Source organism: Spodoptera frugiperda, chromosome 28 (assembly GCF_023101765.2).
Source record: "Spodoptera frugiperda isolate SF20-4 chromosome 28, AGI-APGP_CSIRO_Sfru_2.0, whole genome shotgun sequence".
NCBI lineage: Eukaryota > Metazoa > Arthropoda > Insecta > Lepidoptera > Noctuidae > Spodoptera > Spodoptera frugiperda.
Genome location: NC_064239.1, coordinates 8,953,768 through 8,969,822, shown reverse-complemented (window position 1 = coordinate 8,969,822; position 16,055 = coordinate 8,953,768). Strand labels below are relative to the sequence as shown.

Sequence of the window (16,055 nt, the reverse complement as noted above, 5' to 3'; positions counted from 1 at the left end):
TCATCCACGCTAACAATTTAATACAAAACGTTATAAACACATTCAATACACCAAAAATAATCACTCAAGGAAAGTTATATCAGTATTGAAGAGTGCTCCCTAATACGACCAAGCAATTTTAGGGCTTAAGAAATTAAGTTTAAAGCTGAAAGTTGTGTGGGGGTCGTTTGTGTCGGATTTCACGCTTGTCGGCTCGGAAATGCACAAAGTTTCCTTTTGTGGCGTTTCTCATAACTTGATTTGTGACGGGGCAACCCTTCAGCCGGGTTCCGGCGTGGCGCCGCTACGGCGAGACACGTCACTTCCGTCACAGTATGGCTTGAGTCATAAGATGAAGCGATTTGTATAACGAGGCTAATTTAAATTAATGTGTCATTCGAGTGGTAATTACTTTTTGTCAATACTTTTTTATTACGTTGAATACCAGGAAAACTCTGCTATTTATTATTAATAGGTGACTAAATCATTCATTTGTAAATTGAATGAAACGTAAGGGACAATTTCCAGCGCTTTTATATCAGCTTCGAAGCTCTACTACGGACGGAGGACATAATTTGGTTTTATTGTCGGCAAAAGGAACAGCGACACGTAATGTCGTCTGTAGCTTTGAAAACATGTAGGTGCACTGTACCAGAGTGTAACAGGACATATGTCAGTATATAATACATTATGTCTTGCGTAGATCTGCACTCTCGGCTTACCATAGGTTAATACCTAAACATAACCTCATCCCCTTGCAAAAACATGCAAAAATATACAAAATTAAATATAACTTTATAACAATACCCGCTCATCGCTTACGCTTGCGCCCATCACCACAACCTCGTCCTAAGACAGAACAAGCGATGCACGTATCGGAGACGTGCAAAGTTTTAAGTCAGACAACCCGTGTTCATTAAGAACAAACCTACAATTCCATTCTTGTTACAATTTAAACTTACTATGCAGACTTAAGCTCACATTTAATGTTTAATTTTCAGTTTGGAAATTATTTTAGTCGTATTAATGTGTATCTACACCTCTTTTAACTTCTTCGGGGAATAAACTTAGCTCCTTAGCTTGTTATCGTCTCATCTCAACACGTTTGCTATTTCTTTGTAGGTACAAAAACTGAACTGTCAAGACAAAATAATTTTATTGGAATCATTTCTTTCAATCAACCAGGTAGTTTCTTAAATTCTAGAAAACTTCTCTGAATAATCTAACTTCACAATAAATTTAAAAACAACTAAATACAACAGAAAAGCCGAACAAAATATTATTTAAACGGAAAACTTTTTGAAAAATCTTACACGAAATGTTTTCTTAACGGAGTATAGCAAAACAAACTGTCTCATAAAACACAGAATATGTCTAAGTTGCCATAGCAAAAAAGCTTATGAAACTGTTTAAGTTGGCAACCCCTAGGGAAGTTTTCGAGACGTAGGTATCCGTTTTTCCTCCTACTCAAGTAGTAATAAACAATATCATATGACGTGTTATGAAACTATTTATTTTTCGTATCGAGAACAACTTTTCATATTGATCGATCAAAAAGAAAGAGACTTATGGCAATATAAATATGCTTTTTATTGTCCGAAGCTGTAAATGGGTTCAAGGGTAGGCAGAAATATACAACTTCAATTGAAGACGTGATCCCAAAATCCTAGTAATCCTGCGGACTACCTAGCGGGTTCACCGGGGTTCCAGCTCGAAAAGCAGGAGTAGGAACGGGGTAGTTTTTAGTCAGTAAAAGTCTGGTACTCCCTCTAGTCTCATCCAAGGCGGGAGAAGGCAATTAATGATTTTTCCCCCCTTAAAAAAACCTAATGGTATTAAACTACAAAAAAAAATTTTTTTCAGAACCAAATGGGGATGCTGTGATCAACAATCAGTCACAAGCCCTCATCAACAAAAGAGTATTTATTAAAAAACAAAACACTAAAAGGGTTCTAAATACGAATGAATACAACAAACACCCTACAGGGCAACACCCTATTTTTGTGTGTGCAAACATATAAATATGTATTAGATAAACATTACGAGGTCCGGCGAAAAATGGCGGCTGAAGGGTCCAATTAATATCATAAGTCCAAACTCTTTTATTAAATTACAAAATGTGCTACGAACGGACTTGTGATATGTCAATTTCATAATTAAAATGCATTTGACCGTGCACGGAGGGCCCAAGAGATTACGGGCCCAAATTGAATATTCCGTTTCGAAAGTGAACCCGAAAATATGAATGAAGTCATGAAGAAATTTCATCAAACACAATTAAAAAGGTCCGTTTATGAATTATTTAATCCCGTGCCGTTTTGTGTTATTAATTTTGATGTATGAAGCATTTGTTTTAGAATTTGATTGCTAAAACGGTTCTCTTGTTATATTTGTTTTATTTTAATTATTTTTCCTGTTTTTTATAACTATATAATTTCATGATGCTTAGAATGATAGTAATTTTGACATAAAGTTGGTAAACATATCACGATTGTGCCAGTGATTAAACAAGCAAACTTGATTGAATCGTTCATTAAGCATGTACAATTTACAACATGCAAACGGAAGCAAGTCGTATAACTCTCAAAGAATTTACTCAGAAGGCTACCTTAAAGGAACAATACCCGTAGAAACTACCAGACATTTCAACAGCTATGACTCAGTTTTATCTAACATTCCTCTACATTTCCTATACAAAGTTATTACAACTAACTTATTTAATTGTCAGATATTAACTTGAAGTGTCAAAATGCAATGCCCTCCGGTCAATTTCATAGTTCCTATAATATAAGGCTCCGTACATACCGAGTGAGTTAGTCAACTGAACATAATGATTTGAATCACCTGACACATTCACATTTAATCAGTTTTTGTATTCGTTTTACTCATTGGAGTTCCCATTTTGAAGTTATCAAGGGGTGATTCAGTGCAGGTGCATTTTTATAGGCCGTTAAATTGTTGTACCTTATTTGATAGTATAATTTTTAAATCGTGGTTGCATTTTTGATATATCAAGTACTACACTGTTTTATTGGTTTGATTATTAAGTATTAACAATAATACCCTAGTTACAAAATGTGGTTATAACCATTGATAAAAAAAAAACAAACACAAGGAAAAAAGTAGCATTTCCGCGCGACTGCGCACGCTGCTCATGATAAAGAGTCCCTTTGTGACTTGAAACTAGTTGCTCTGCTTTTCTCAATACATTTACTTGAATTATTTTAAGTTAATTTAGTATGTCTCTCGATAGTTATTATAAAAAAGTACCGACCTATAATGTGACTATGCAACAATAATTATATCTACATCCATTTTGCTTGGTAACCACCTCAACAGTTTTTTAGTCCTCTACAAAAAAATACTGCACAACAAAATGCACCAAGTCATAATACCCTTTTTTCAATTCCTAATTGAATCAAAGCCCCCCCGTGTGCAACCGGCCTAAAGCAAGTCAAATCACTCGACCCGCAAGTTCGCGTGCATGGACAACTGACCTTCATAATGCCGGATCAGAAAGCAAGCACTCGTTTCCCTATTACGTTTTATTTATAATTATTTTCTTTGTCCACAATTGTCAAATCAATCACGACTTTCGATATGGATCGATTGTCGCAGAGTATTTAATTTTAAACGATTCTTGACCTTGTTGACTTAGGTACACGGATTTTCTCCAATGTCGTTTGCATGTTATGATATAATTGAGAGGACGACAAAAAAAATTGGAGTGGTTAAAATTGTAATTGATTATTTTAATGTCTATGTACTATCTAATCAGAGTAAAAGTATAGTTAATATGTCTTAGTGTGAATATAATAGGCCAATTTAAACATCAAATTAAATTGCAAGACATTATTTAAAGGATCAAAGATACCCAAAGTGATAGTGTCAATGCCTAGATTTTTAGGGATTATAATTATGGATACTTTCAGTGCAGATCAAGGGACACAAGAGCAAAGATGAGTAAGCTTAGATACTTAATCACTTCAAAAATCACTAAGAGTACTACAAATTATTAGGCTAGGGCTTAAGATGAGGAATTAGGGAATCTGGGGATAAATATCAATTGAATCTCATTTGTACTAACAAGACCATATTCGAAAGTAGCGCCACCCAGTGACGCATAAGTAACATTTCGCTTACCTTTCAATTCTTGGCTACCTATTACCTAATTTATTTGTTTACTCAGAGAACAATAGACTGTTACTTATTTTAGATGGTAGTGTTAATAATAAATTACTAGTAGGAACCCGACTACTAACAAATTGAGGTAAATTCATTGACCTTTTTACTTTGTGTATTACGTAAACGATTCTAGTCTATAAAAGTAAACTTCTTACTAGGAATTATTGATACAGTAAGTAATATATGTAGAATATTATGACAAAGTAATGATGGAATAGGCTATTGTATATGATTGTTGTTGATTTATTTCTAAATGAAAAATGTTAAGTTTTCTGATTTTTTTATGACTGTAGTGTGTTACTCGCTCGACACCATAAGCGCATGTTCACATGGCAAGCGTTGAGCGCGCGTTTTGATAACGCTTATAACTACATGCTTTTTACATACATTTTCATCAGACTACATACGTGTATATGGTCATGTATATGGTGCTGTCCTCGTCGGCTGAATAAAATGTATGTAGCAGTAAAGTAGGTGTAAGTGCGCGATATAAAAGCGCGCGGTCAAAGCCAGCCATGTAAACAGGCACTAAGTGTCAAAAATTGACTACGATGGATAAGAACACCTTTTTAAACCACACCTCATTGTTTACCTCATTATTGAATAATCGTGATTATACATAATTATAATAGGTAACTATCAATCAGACCTTCCCCGTGACTTAATAAAACCTACTTATAAAAGAGCTTTTTAATGTAAAACCTATACCAATAGCAAACACAGTATCTAATATTGGTATTCTAAAACAAACAAGTTTAGAGATAAATATCAGAATCTGACAGATTAAATACATAATTCTAGTTTTATAGTCGGCCATCGTAACAAGCCTAACGTCAGTCAACTTCGATATTTTAATAATCTAACTTATCTATACTTAAATCTATTGACAAAATTAAATGTGAACTTTACTCCTTTAGATTATACAGCTCAAATTACAAAAACGTTTCCGACTACGGAAATCAAAAGTATCATAATAAATAAATAAAATACATGTTAATATATTTTTTTCGGTAGTCTTCTTATAGTTGTTTATATTTTTTTATTATTTACAATGTGTTTGTAAATAAAACATGATGTAACGTATCTTGCCTTGCTTTGTTCCGAAGTGACGGATCAACTCTGTCTTGTCGTGTGTAGATCGTGCAGGAGTCTAAATTCTGGATCACGACTATTTTGTCTACGTGTATTAATTTACAGTGTAATTAAAAGCAACTAAATACATTGCTCAATTACATTCTACCTTTATACTATATCTATTGTATAGATAGCGGTGCAAACATGCGGATTACAGTGCAATGCGAAGGTAAAAAATAAAACAGATCAAAATTCATTCGTTTATTTATAAATTATAAACATGGGCTCTAATTATAAGTTCATTCATAAACAAAATCACTGGTATATACATTACGGTTATCCATTTTCTATTTTGTTTAATTTACAATTCAAATTGATGTCCCATTTGCCCGTTTTCCAGCCAAATACAACCATTCTCCCTTGGGAAACAATCAGTGGGAATCATGCAACTAGATACCCATGCAATTAAATTAAACTACAGCATTATTTAACAAAAAGTAATAATTTACAATCAATATGCTATTCTCCAATTAATAGTGCTTGGTAGAATAACGTATTAAATAGGTACATTGGCACGCACACATTTGTAACACGAGATTAGAAAATTATTTAGTTTATGTTTCTATTGTGTTAGTAACCTTAAACGCCAGTCTTCGTCATCCGACATTCACTACTTACAAAATACTTGTAACTCATAAACATAAATCAACTATTTTACAAGATATCTCCATTATAATTACACTAGAATCAACCACCGTTTTGTTAGTATTAAAATTTTGAGTCATAAAGCCGAAATATAAGTGTTACAGAGAAATACAGTCCTGTTTAGCTATTCCTGGGTAGGAATTGTTAGACAGGGGAGTATTTCTTGTTTCCTTTTAAAAAAAAACTGAATCTCATGTTACAAATTGTACTTTCTATATTAGTTCTAACTACGTAGTGACTAGGAGGTCAATTCATCGGCCGTAGGGTTTACCTTGGGAGCCGGGAGGCACAAAGCCGTAGCCAGATGCTCCTACAACCACGCCACTGGTCTGGGAGGGGTCTCCGCTGGGGGAAGGAGGGAACAGCACTGGACCTGGAACATTGTGATATAACATGTTAATACTTTTTGAATTTTGTATAGATTCCTTATATCTAAATGTGGTAGAGTTCATAGAGGTGTGGAAATCATTAATTTGTTCAGTGATTTTTAAAATGTTACGTCCATATTGCTCATGAATATTTATAATTAATTTAAAACCAGTATGACAAATAACAAAAGCGTTTGCGTAAAACAGTAGCAAAGAAACAGCCATCTATCTTCACAAACAATAGCTACACGCGATGGGAACCAAAACAATCTAAGTGCAATACCATGTCAAACTTATCAATCTAACCTTAACATTAAAAATATTCACAGAATCAAAACGAAAAACGAACAAAGAACCGATTATTTTTGATCTCAACGATTAAAATCAATCTGACAGTTCAAAGATCAAATAACTGACTATTATAAAATTTGTCAGCAGTCTGCCAAAAGTGAATACGTTAATCGTTAATCGATTTGTCAAGATTTTTATCAATCGCAGTAAACGTTTGACAATGAAAAAAAGTTAAATAGGACTTTGACACTTTGTTTCGTGATGTGATAATTGAATGACAATGGCCTTTGGTCAAAATAGAATGGAGACACGAAAATGCGTACACGGTGATTTATTTTAAAATTGATTTCTTTATGAATCGCTTCATTGGTTCAGTTGTTTGGATAATTTTGGTTTAACAGAATTATATCATGGGCAAAAACTCTAATTGTGTTGGTAAAAAATGTAAGACGTGTTTTGTCGTTTGATATTCCATTTGTGGTTTCGAGTTTACCATGAAATGACCTATTGACCTTGATTATTATTGGTACACGGACAAAACTGATAAGTTATATTAAGGTTTTGCAATATACCTCATCAAGTTTTAAATCAGAATAATGGTACTATCTAAAATGGTAGGCAAAGCGATATACCCTACCTTCCCTGCAAATATTGAAAGTATCAGTATCAAGTAAGCCTACAAAACCAGGATCTTCTATAGTTCAGTAGTTAAAATGACTACTACATAATACCACAAGGTTCCTTATAGCATTACTGAAAGTACAGTGAATGAAAACAAAGAAACCACAGCTAAACTATCGAAGAAAATATTCTTTATAAGCCTAGCTTAGGGAATATGCCTTATTGAATAAGGTAATACCAATATTCACGAGCGATTTTAAGATAAATGGCCCCAATACCCGGACTAAGATTGCTTCAGTTTTTACTTCATAGATGTAGTTCCGATAAAGCAAGATAATCAAATTATATTGTTAGGAACAAAGCTTCAACAAAGGTTAGATTCTAGATAACCTACAGACTTTGTATAAAACACTAGATAAACACCCTTTCCCTTGGACAAATGCTTTGCTACATTTTCATGCCAATCGATTTTATCTGGTAAAGTACTCAATCAAACGTCTACATATACATAGGTACATAGATAGTAATTTATTTAAAGGCATATCCTATTATTGTAAATGTGAAAGTTTGGTTGGTTATCACGATTTCTAGAGAAAACATTTCAGTTTAAAATTATAAAAAAATCAACTACAAATCACGTAAATATTTGGAGAAAAAGCTCAACTAGTTTCGAGTCACAGAGGGACTCTTCGGACGGGACGACAAACTATGTAATAAATACTTTGTTTGTCCATCCGACACACAAAGGAGAATCGCCGCCAAAAATGTCATTCAATACTTGCGTAAAACGAGAGCCGGATTCTGATTGTGGTAATTTATTACGATGACATTTTCGCATTTCTGTAAATGGCTATTAAAATTATTGTGAGTCATTAAAAAGTTATACTTTTTTAATAATGTCCAGATATGCACATTATTTTCCTTGTATTTATGATCCTATTTAGGTATATTTATATATATTTAACGCTTCTCTTTTTTTTCTTGTTTGTGCGATACCGAAACCTGATTACCGCCGATAATTGTTACCGCTAATCACTGCCCCTATAGGGGTGGGAACATCCTAACTGGGCATCCCCACGCTTCTCTTTAATGATCATGTCCTTATAAAAGCACTGCTCTAATATCACTCTTTTTGGGAAGCTGCCTAAAACTGTCAAGCAGTATACAATTTTATGCTTACTTTGAAGCATACAAAATCTTGTAACAAAGTCTATCCTAAGTTGTGAGACCAACTATTACTATTAGCCATCCACCACACTTAATGTGACCAGTCATGCGATTATGCGCAAGGGCACAACGATTAATTCACGATATTGCAAGATTTTAGCACAACGCATTTATCTTAGTCACCTGACAAGCGTCATCTCTGTTTCCGTGTTTTCTTAATGATGTTGTTTTAATTTGTCGCATATATTATAAATTAATCACTTAGTTACAAATCTTAGTGCTATTGCACAACTACTGTGGAGCTAGGTTCACGGTTGACCTAACAAAGAAATTGTCTTTTTGATTATCTATAGTAATTGTCAGTACTTAATAGTACGAGATATGTATGATACGGGTTAGATATGTCAAATTAACAACAATAGCACCCTCCTTTTAAAAGCGAGAGACTTTTAATCAAAACAATCATGGTTTTCGAGCCGGCGCAAGAGAGAGTGTCAGATTCTTAATGACTAAAACCACCCCGACATTTTTCGAGCCGGAGCTGTGGACGCTAGCCAGTCGCAGCTTCGGAACATTTAGATACTTAAGACTCAATATAAACTGGCAAAAGCAGGTGTTACTTTTCAGTACCTATATCATTTGCCTAAAAATAAAAATAATAGAATTACACAATCATACATTATTTCGTCAATATTATAGTATATACATCCGTATATAATTTCCTACTTCCATACAGGTTGTTTCTTTATTTCCTCATCACAAATAGACACCTGTCTTCGTCTGATTAATATTAATGATTATGTAAAGTTATTTACATTAATTATGTTAAGGAGATTGATGGAATTAGATTTAATGAGATCGTTGGTCTAATCTATTATATTGTTGTATTTTTATTTGTTCTTCTATTTTGATATTGTTATGTATTCATTGATGTTATAATGGTAACGATTATATAACCTATTACTAGTTCTTTAGAACACTGACTGCCGTACTCAAAGTAATTTAATTGTTACTTGGCCCAATCATTAGCAATTGTTTACGAAATGTCTCTGAGTACGCGTTGATAAAACTATTAGTCAAGCCTATATTCGCACAATATTAGTGCAATAATAAAGACATAATTAAAACTGATCTACATTAAGCTAAATTAAACTGACAGTGTTGATGTTAAGGATGCTTTTACACTACACATTTTTAAAACTACACTTGGTGCACAATGGTGCAAGATTGAATTCTCAAAAGTTCAATCCAACGACCCCTAAAGACATAAGTAACACCTACTAGAAACCTTCGACAATTAGATCAGCTACAAGGCAACATAATTTTTATTTAACGACTTTGATTACCCAACTGCGTGCAAAAATACAAATATGAATACATAGACTCACCCACTATTGATATGATAATATATAATTGCGAGACCGCCCTCGTTAAATAAAGATTAACAGATAAAAAACTAAGGAATCCGAACTAAATATAATTACGATTAAACGCCCAGTTAATTATGCGTACCGTATAAAAAATGTAATCCTTTCAATTTGAAAAGTCCTTGATAGGTTGGTAATTAGTGAACAATAAATACTTCCAAATTTGTACGTATATGAGTAGGTATGTATAATTATTACTCAATGATTTGTAATGTTAATTAGTAGTATGATAAGCTTTCGTTAACCTTTAAGTGGGTCCTAATTAACATAAAATACTATTAATTATTTGAAATGATAGGTAACGGTGCACATGTTACGGATATAACATTTTAAAAGTATTAAATATAAAAATATTCCAAGCTTTAACTGAGAATTTTCTAAAAAAAAGTAAATAAAATCGTATAATCTTTGCCCCTATCCATCCAGGCGTAGAACCGAATAACTTATTGGTTGAGTACTACACTTATAGCAACTAGCCACAAAAAATTGACAATTTCACAACAGATTTATCATAAAATTATTTATTATTAAAATTACTCAACAATTTTAAATGTAAATCAGTAGCACACCAAACTTTCGTTAACCTCTAATAATTAGTTCTAATTTTATTATCTGTGCAATAAATTACAAAGCACCGAGGTTCTTTGACAAATAAGATGTTACTGGCATAATAGACTCGGGCGAACGTTCCGCCATTATTTAATTCAAGGATAATTCGAAATTCAAACTGTATTTACTGCTGTATTAGCACAGTAATTATGCAAATCGTTTGTTTGTTTTATGTAGGCGGGAATGCACGATAAAAATACGATGTAAATTATCTCGTATTTGTTACAATTGCATTGTTTTATAAAAAATAGTTAATTGTATGTAGCAACAGTAAGACATAGTTTTAAAAGGATGCAGACTGAAAATGTGAGGCATTTTTACATAAAAAAAAAATTAAGTACAGTCATTTAAAAATATACATAGTACCAATATTAATACCATTAAAGAATTTATGATTGTTTCATTAATCTCGTGCGATATTAAAATTGATTAAGAGTACAAAACTAGGATTACTATTGTGACGACGCTTGACATGACAAGTGACAGCTATGGCAGAAGTCGCACATAGACAATCAACAGATGACGTCATAAATCCTACATCGCACATATGTTTACATGCGAAAAAATATGGATAGAAAATCCCAACTAACAACAGTTGGGCAGAAAGCCCGTCAAGCCCGATCACCTCGCCTGGTGGCTCACTGTTACAATGTAACCATAAGACAATGTATATAGGTAGATATATAGTTAAGTATCTAAAGTAAGAGAACATTTAATACACCAGTGACATTATGTAACCAAAAAAATCTACACTAGTTAAAACAGAAGTACCTAATTATTTCTATGTAATTACATCCACACAATAAAACGTTTCATAAGTCATTATTAATAAATTAGGTCCCTTAAAAAACTAAATGATTTAAGGCCATATGATTGGCCCCGTTGGCTATTTCAGTGGCCCACATAGACTTAGCATTTACGTAATGATTATATACATTTGATACAATGACAGTGTAACAATATATTATTATTAATTGTGTCGATAGAACGCGGCTAATGTGGTGAAATGTACTTATCTAAATACGTAATCCATTTGAACTACAATGACAAGATATATGTTACATTAATCTCACTAAACAATGCGTAATGTCGTAAATTAATCTATAATATTCCTGGAGCTGCGGACTACCTAGCGGGTTTACCGGGGCTCTGGCTCGAAAAGCAGGAGTAGGAATGGGGTGGTTTTTAGTCAGTAAGAGTCTGACACTCCCTCTCGCCTCGTCCAAGGCGTAGGAAGTCATTAGAATATGTCGCCTTAAAAAAAACCTATGGTATTTTAGGCATCAATAATATTTACAAACTCCTTCTCGTCTATGAAGATGTAAAATATCAATTTTTCAAAAAGCCAACCGAATTGATTTCCATAGATACATGACTTTCGTCAATAACGGCAATATAAGACTAAAAGACAGACAACTAAAAGTACTGTTCTTTAAACCCCTTCTTTTTCTTCATTTAATTCAAATCACAAAAGGCTTGGCCATTCTAAATCAATTAATCCGTTTCTCTATCGCTAATCACCACACCTCCCCTTTCACATAAGACATGGGTAATTAATTGCTAATTATATTGAAAGTACGTATATACTGTATTCAATCTAAGGTCAATAAAGCTAATGCAATAGAAATCATACTTGGCCTCTTTTTAAAATCTGATACACATAATTATTAATTAAAAATTGCACACTAGTCTTTTCCTTAGCTCTCGTATCCTATTGCCTCACTTAGATAGCAATAGTTGTAGACACAATGTTGTATAATGGTTATTATAAACCGTATATAGATAATATTAAATGTATAGAATATCATATTATGGTATTTTGAAATGTTGATCAAAATTGGCTCATAAATTCAGAACATGCGACTGCATGCTTATTTCCCCTTCCGAATCTTCCTGATCCTCGATTCCCGAACAACTCTTTATGTCCTAAACTCCAAAAGGCCGGCAACGTACTTGTTACGCCTCTGATGTTTTGGGTGTCAATGAGCGACAATGATTGCTAACGATCAGGTGATTCCTCTGCTCGTTTACCGGTTTATACATTTAGTAAATTTTAGAATTGGGTCCCAAGTTAATTTTATCACATAGTAAACTTTCTTTGTAGTAATAAAAGTATGCCCGAGATTACCACATACACATTATCCATGACAAAGTGCAAAACAACCATAACCATTATCTTACATAGAAAAAAAAAAGTAGAACTTCGACCTTAGACTTAACACATAATTATTAATTATCTGCTATTTACACAACTTCCTGTATATGTATACTACTTCCGAGGTACATAAGCTAGCAGATCAATCAGATTTCTACTTTATTTGTTTAAAGACAAAGTCGTAAATCTATTGACATATTGTTGTAAGTTGATGTGCTTGTCTTATAAACATCATATAAATACCTATGTATTATTATCTTGCCATTGTGACTGGGGACACGCGACTCAGTGGTAGTTACGAAATATTTTGTCCTAGAGAGCTAAACTACCATTATAAAGTAGGATGTCAAATAGATATACTAAATGGCTGCGTATTATGTCCGTGAGTCATTCCTTTGTGTCGCTAAGAAGTTATCTTAAGTACGTATCTAATATATAAAAGAAAAAGATATTAAAATAACAAAAAAAAAACACTCTGATTTACCTACCAGAGATAAATAACATGTAGTTGTAGCCAGTTATGTTAAAAAGAGCCATAATACCGATACCAATCACAGTACATGACTCCGTGCTATTACTAGCAATTTTTATTTTATTTATTATACCATTTCATATGACCATTATCGAAGGTATGACATAGTATTAAACTACTCTAATTAAATTAAAAAGCTCAAACTTATGATTGCATTGTACAAGACCATTAAGTCCTACTTTTATGTACTTTTATGGGTTTTACATGGCGATGATATAAAAACATTATATTTTTGGCATAAAACTATTACGATGAATTACAATGAAACAAGTTTAATAACTGTATTACACCAAAATAATTAATTCACGCGTATCTCCAGCCATATTGGAAGGGATCACGAACATAGAGCACGCTACAGAATACTTCACAGAAGAAATTAAAATAACATTTATTTATGTCGATGCCGAACGAGTTAAACACAATATCTAAATCTCTAATTATATTCGCTTCTGTAATGGTTTTCATAAAAATCACAAAATTCTAATCCCGGTTTAGAAACTATAGCATGGATGTTTTAAACATTGGAACTCCTATTTAAGCCTAACCACAATTATTTTACAAATATTCCTTTCAATATAGGTAACTATAAAATATAACAATCCTGTACACCGTAAAATCTATCAAAGTAAGAGTTCAAATAAAGCGTATTCGCCGCGTTATCGCGACGTCTGCGCGGCGCATACGTTTACTAAACGCCTACGCTGGACAAACGCTGCTTTAAAGGCGCTCTAATAAAACAAAAAGTCAAATGTTCACAATCCCAGCAAACAACATTCACGCAACTACCTACTACTATCATGCTCTAATTGCAAAACGAGGCATCGCATCGGTCTCCCTGACATTGGAACAATGAAACAGAGCGCGTGAGCATTGGCAAATCCTTCACTAACTACTACACGAAACAATTAAATTAACTACACTTACAAGATATTATCTCAACGTCATTTTCAAAAGGAATTGTAATTAAAATTGTAGACTAAAGGTTGTAGACCTTTAGTGTTTTATGATCTAGGATTGGGTGTTAATATATCTCATATTATAATGGGCATTTTAGATAAAAGATAAACATAATTTTTAACATTATAAGTTCTCGTATAATTTCGTTTAGTTGTTCTATTAATTTAGGAAAAAGAAGAATACTAAATCGTTAATCATTAGATTATGTTCCCAATATTATGAAAGATTCATATCGCCACCCAAAAGTTCGCTGCTCTTGCAATTTGAACTCTAAAGTCACCCTTAAAACACTCACTAAAATAAATGTGATGTCCTACACCGATTTCTTTACGAGCTTCTAGTGTTATAGAGTTGAATTTCAATCACACTATAAATCCCAATAGCTATTACATTTATTTTACAAATCGACATATCGCAACTGTTTTAAAATACGATTTGACTAATAAACGGAGCTTATAAAATGCAAATTTTATGTTTTTACTGTGATAAGTTAATTAAATGTGTTGTTTTAGAATATGGATGTGGTTGAAAAACAATATAGTGGTGAAATAAAGGGATATTATAGAGTTTTTGTGGATATAAATGAACGCTATTGGATTTCCATTAACGATGTAAACACATACAGTTTGCATATGTTACGAGATAGTATCGTTTTTTGTTTAACGTTGTGGTTAACTATGCAAAATGTGGTGGCCCGAAGGTTTAAGACACCCGTTCTAAGATTATTTAGATACCACTGATAAACGGTTATAAGTTTGAAATTGTTAACACGCGATGAGCAAGCGTGGCGATTAGAGCTTAAACCTTATTCGCGTGAGAAGTGGCGTTGGTCAGCAGTGATCCTTAATGGGCTGTTGATGATGATAATGATGACACAAAATGTAACGTAATGGCATAATAAAGATCATATGATCTTCATAAGAAGTTATAGAAGAAATTAGAAGAAATTTTCAAGAAAGCTTATAAACATCTCAAAAAAAATAATGCCTTACGTATCTATTAACTTGACTCTATCAAACAAATCATAAATCCACTTTATTATTAAAATTGCAATACCAAAACAAAATGGCAGACGTACAAAAGTATTTAAACAAGCAAACAAACAAAAACCAACCAAAATGCGTCAACCACACAGACACACACGAAACATAACATTCAAACATTTGTTTAGGAACAAACTTGTGACCATAATTAATTCTGATTGAGGGATGCGTTTGTCAAACGGCACTGTTGCAAAATGTCCTCGGTTTTTGCTCAACGAAGCATGATTTAGTCATTAGGACCCTTCTAAGAGCATGTCATACTGTGGTTTACGCACGTTAATATCGAACGGAAAATATGCCATGGCTAGATGACCGACGTAATTTTATATGACTTAATTTTGTCTACGATAAACTGTTATTGTTAAATTGCTGGTTTATTAGAGTCATTGTTTAGATTTTGGTAATAATTGTATTATAAGTGGTTTTCTTCTTGTTTTAAATATGATTTAAGACAAAATATGATTGTGTTAAATTCAATGGATTGCTATTCACTTCTCAATGCTGTGGACTACCAACGGGTCTACTGGGGGGCTGGCAAAGTAGAAGAAGGAACAGGGTGGTTTTTAGTCAATAAGAGTCTGACACTCCCTTTCACCTCACACAAGGCGGGAGAAATCATTGGATGATTTTCCCCCCTTGAAAAAAAATCATTTGAAAAAGGTAGTATCTTTTTTTCTTTTGGGGGGATAGCCCTCCAAAAGAAAAAAAAGTAGGAATAGTTCTACGCTATATTGATAAGTATAAGTTCAAATTGATTACAATAGTTAGTCCGAAATATCATAAATATTAAAGTCGCATTCATTAATTCAAGAAATCTCAAATTTTACTTGAATCTAGGACACTCATTCTTCAATAGACAACATAACCTTGTCCAAAAATTACTACAAATTACGTGACACTAAAACTAAAACTAAAAGTACCTATATTTTCTAATTTTATATA

General features: G+C 33.0%; 1 protein-coding gene across 1 annotated transcript in view; it reads right to left on the bottom strand.

The window, feature by feature from the left end:
• The window catches only part of LOC118265094 (uncharacterized), a 45,985-nt gene that overhangs the window by 3,813 nt on the left and 26,117 nt on the right, over positions 1 to 16,055 (bottom strand). Inside the window, exon 4 of the mRNA XM_050705990.1 lies at positions 6,215 to 6,316. Within this exon, the coding sequence (XP_050561947.1) occupies positions 6,215 to 6,316 (102 nt within the window). The remainder of the gene's footprint in view (positions 1 to 6,214; positions 6,317 to 16,055) is intronic.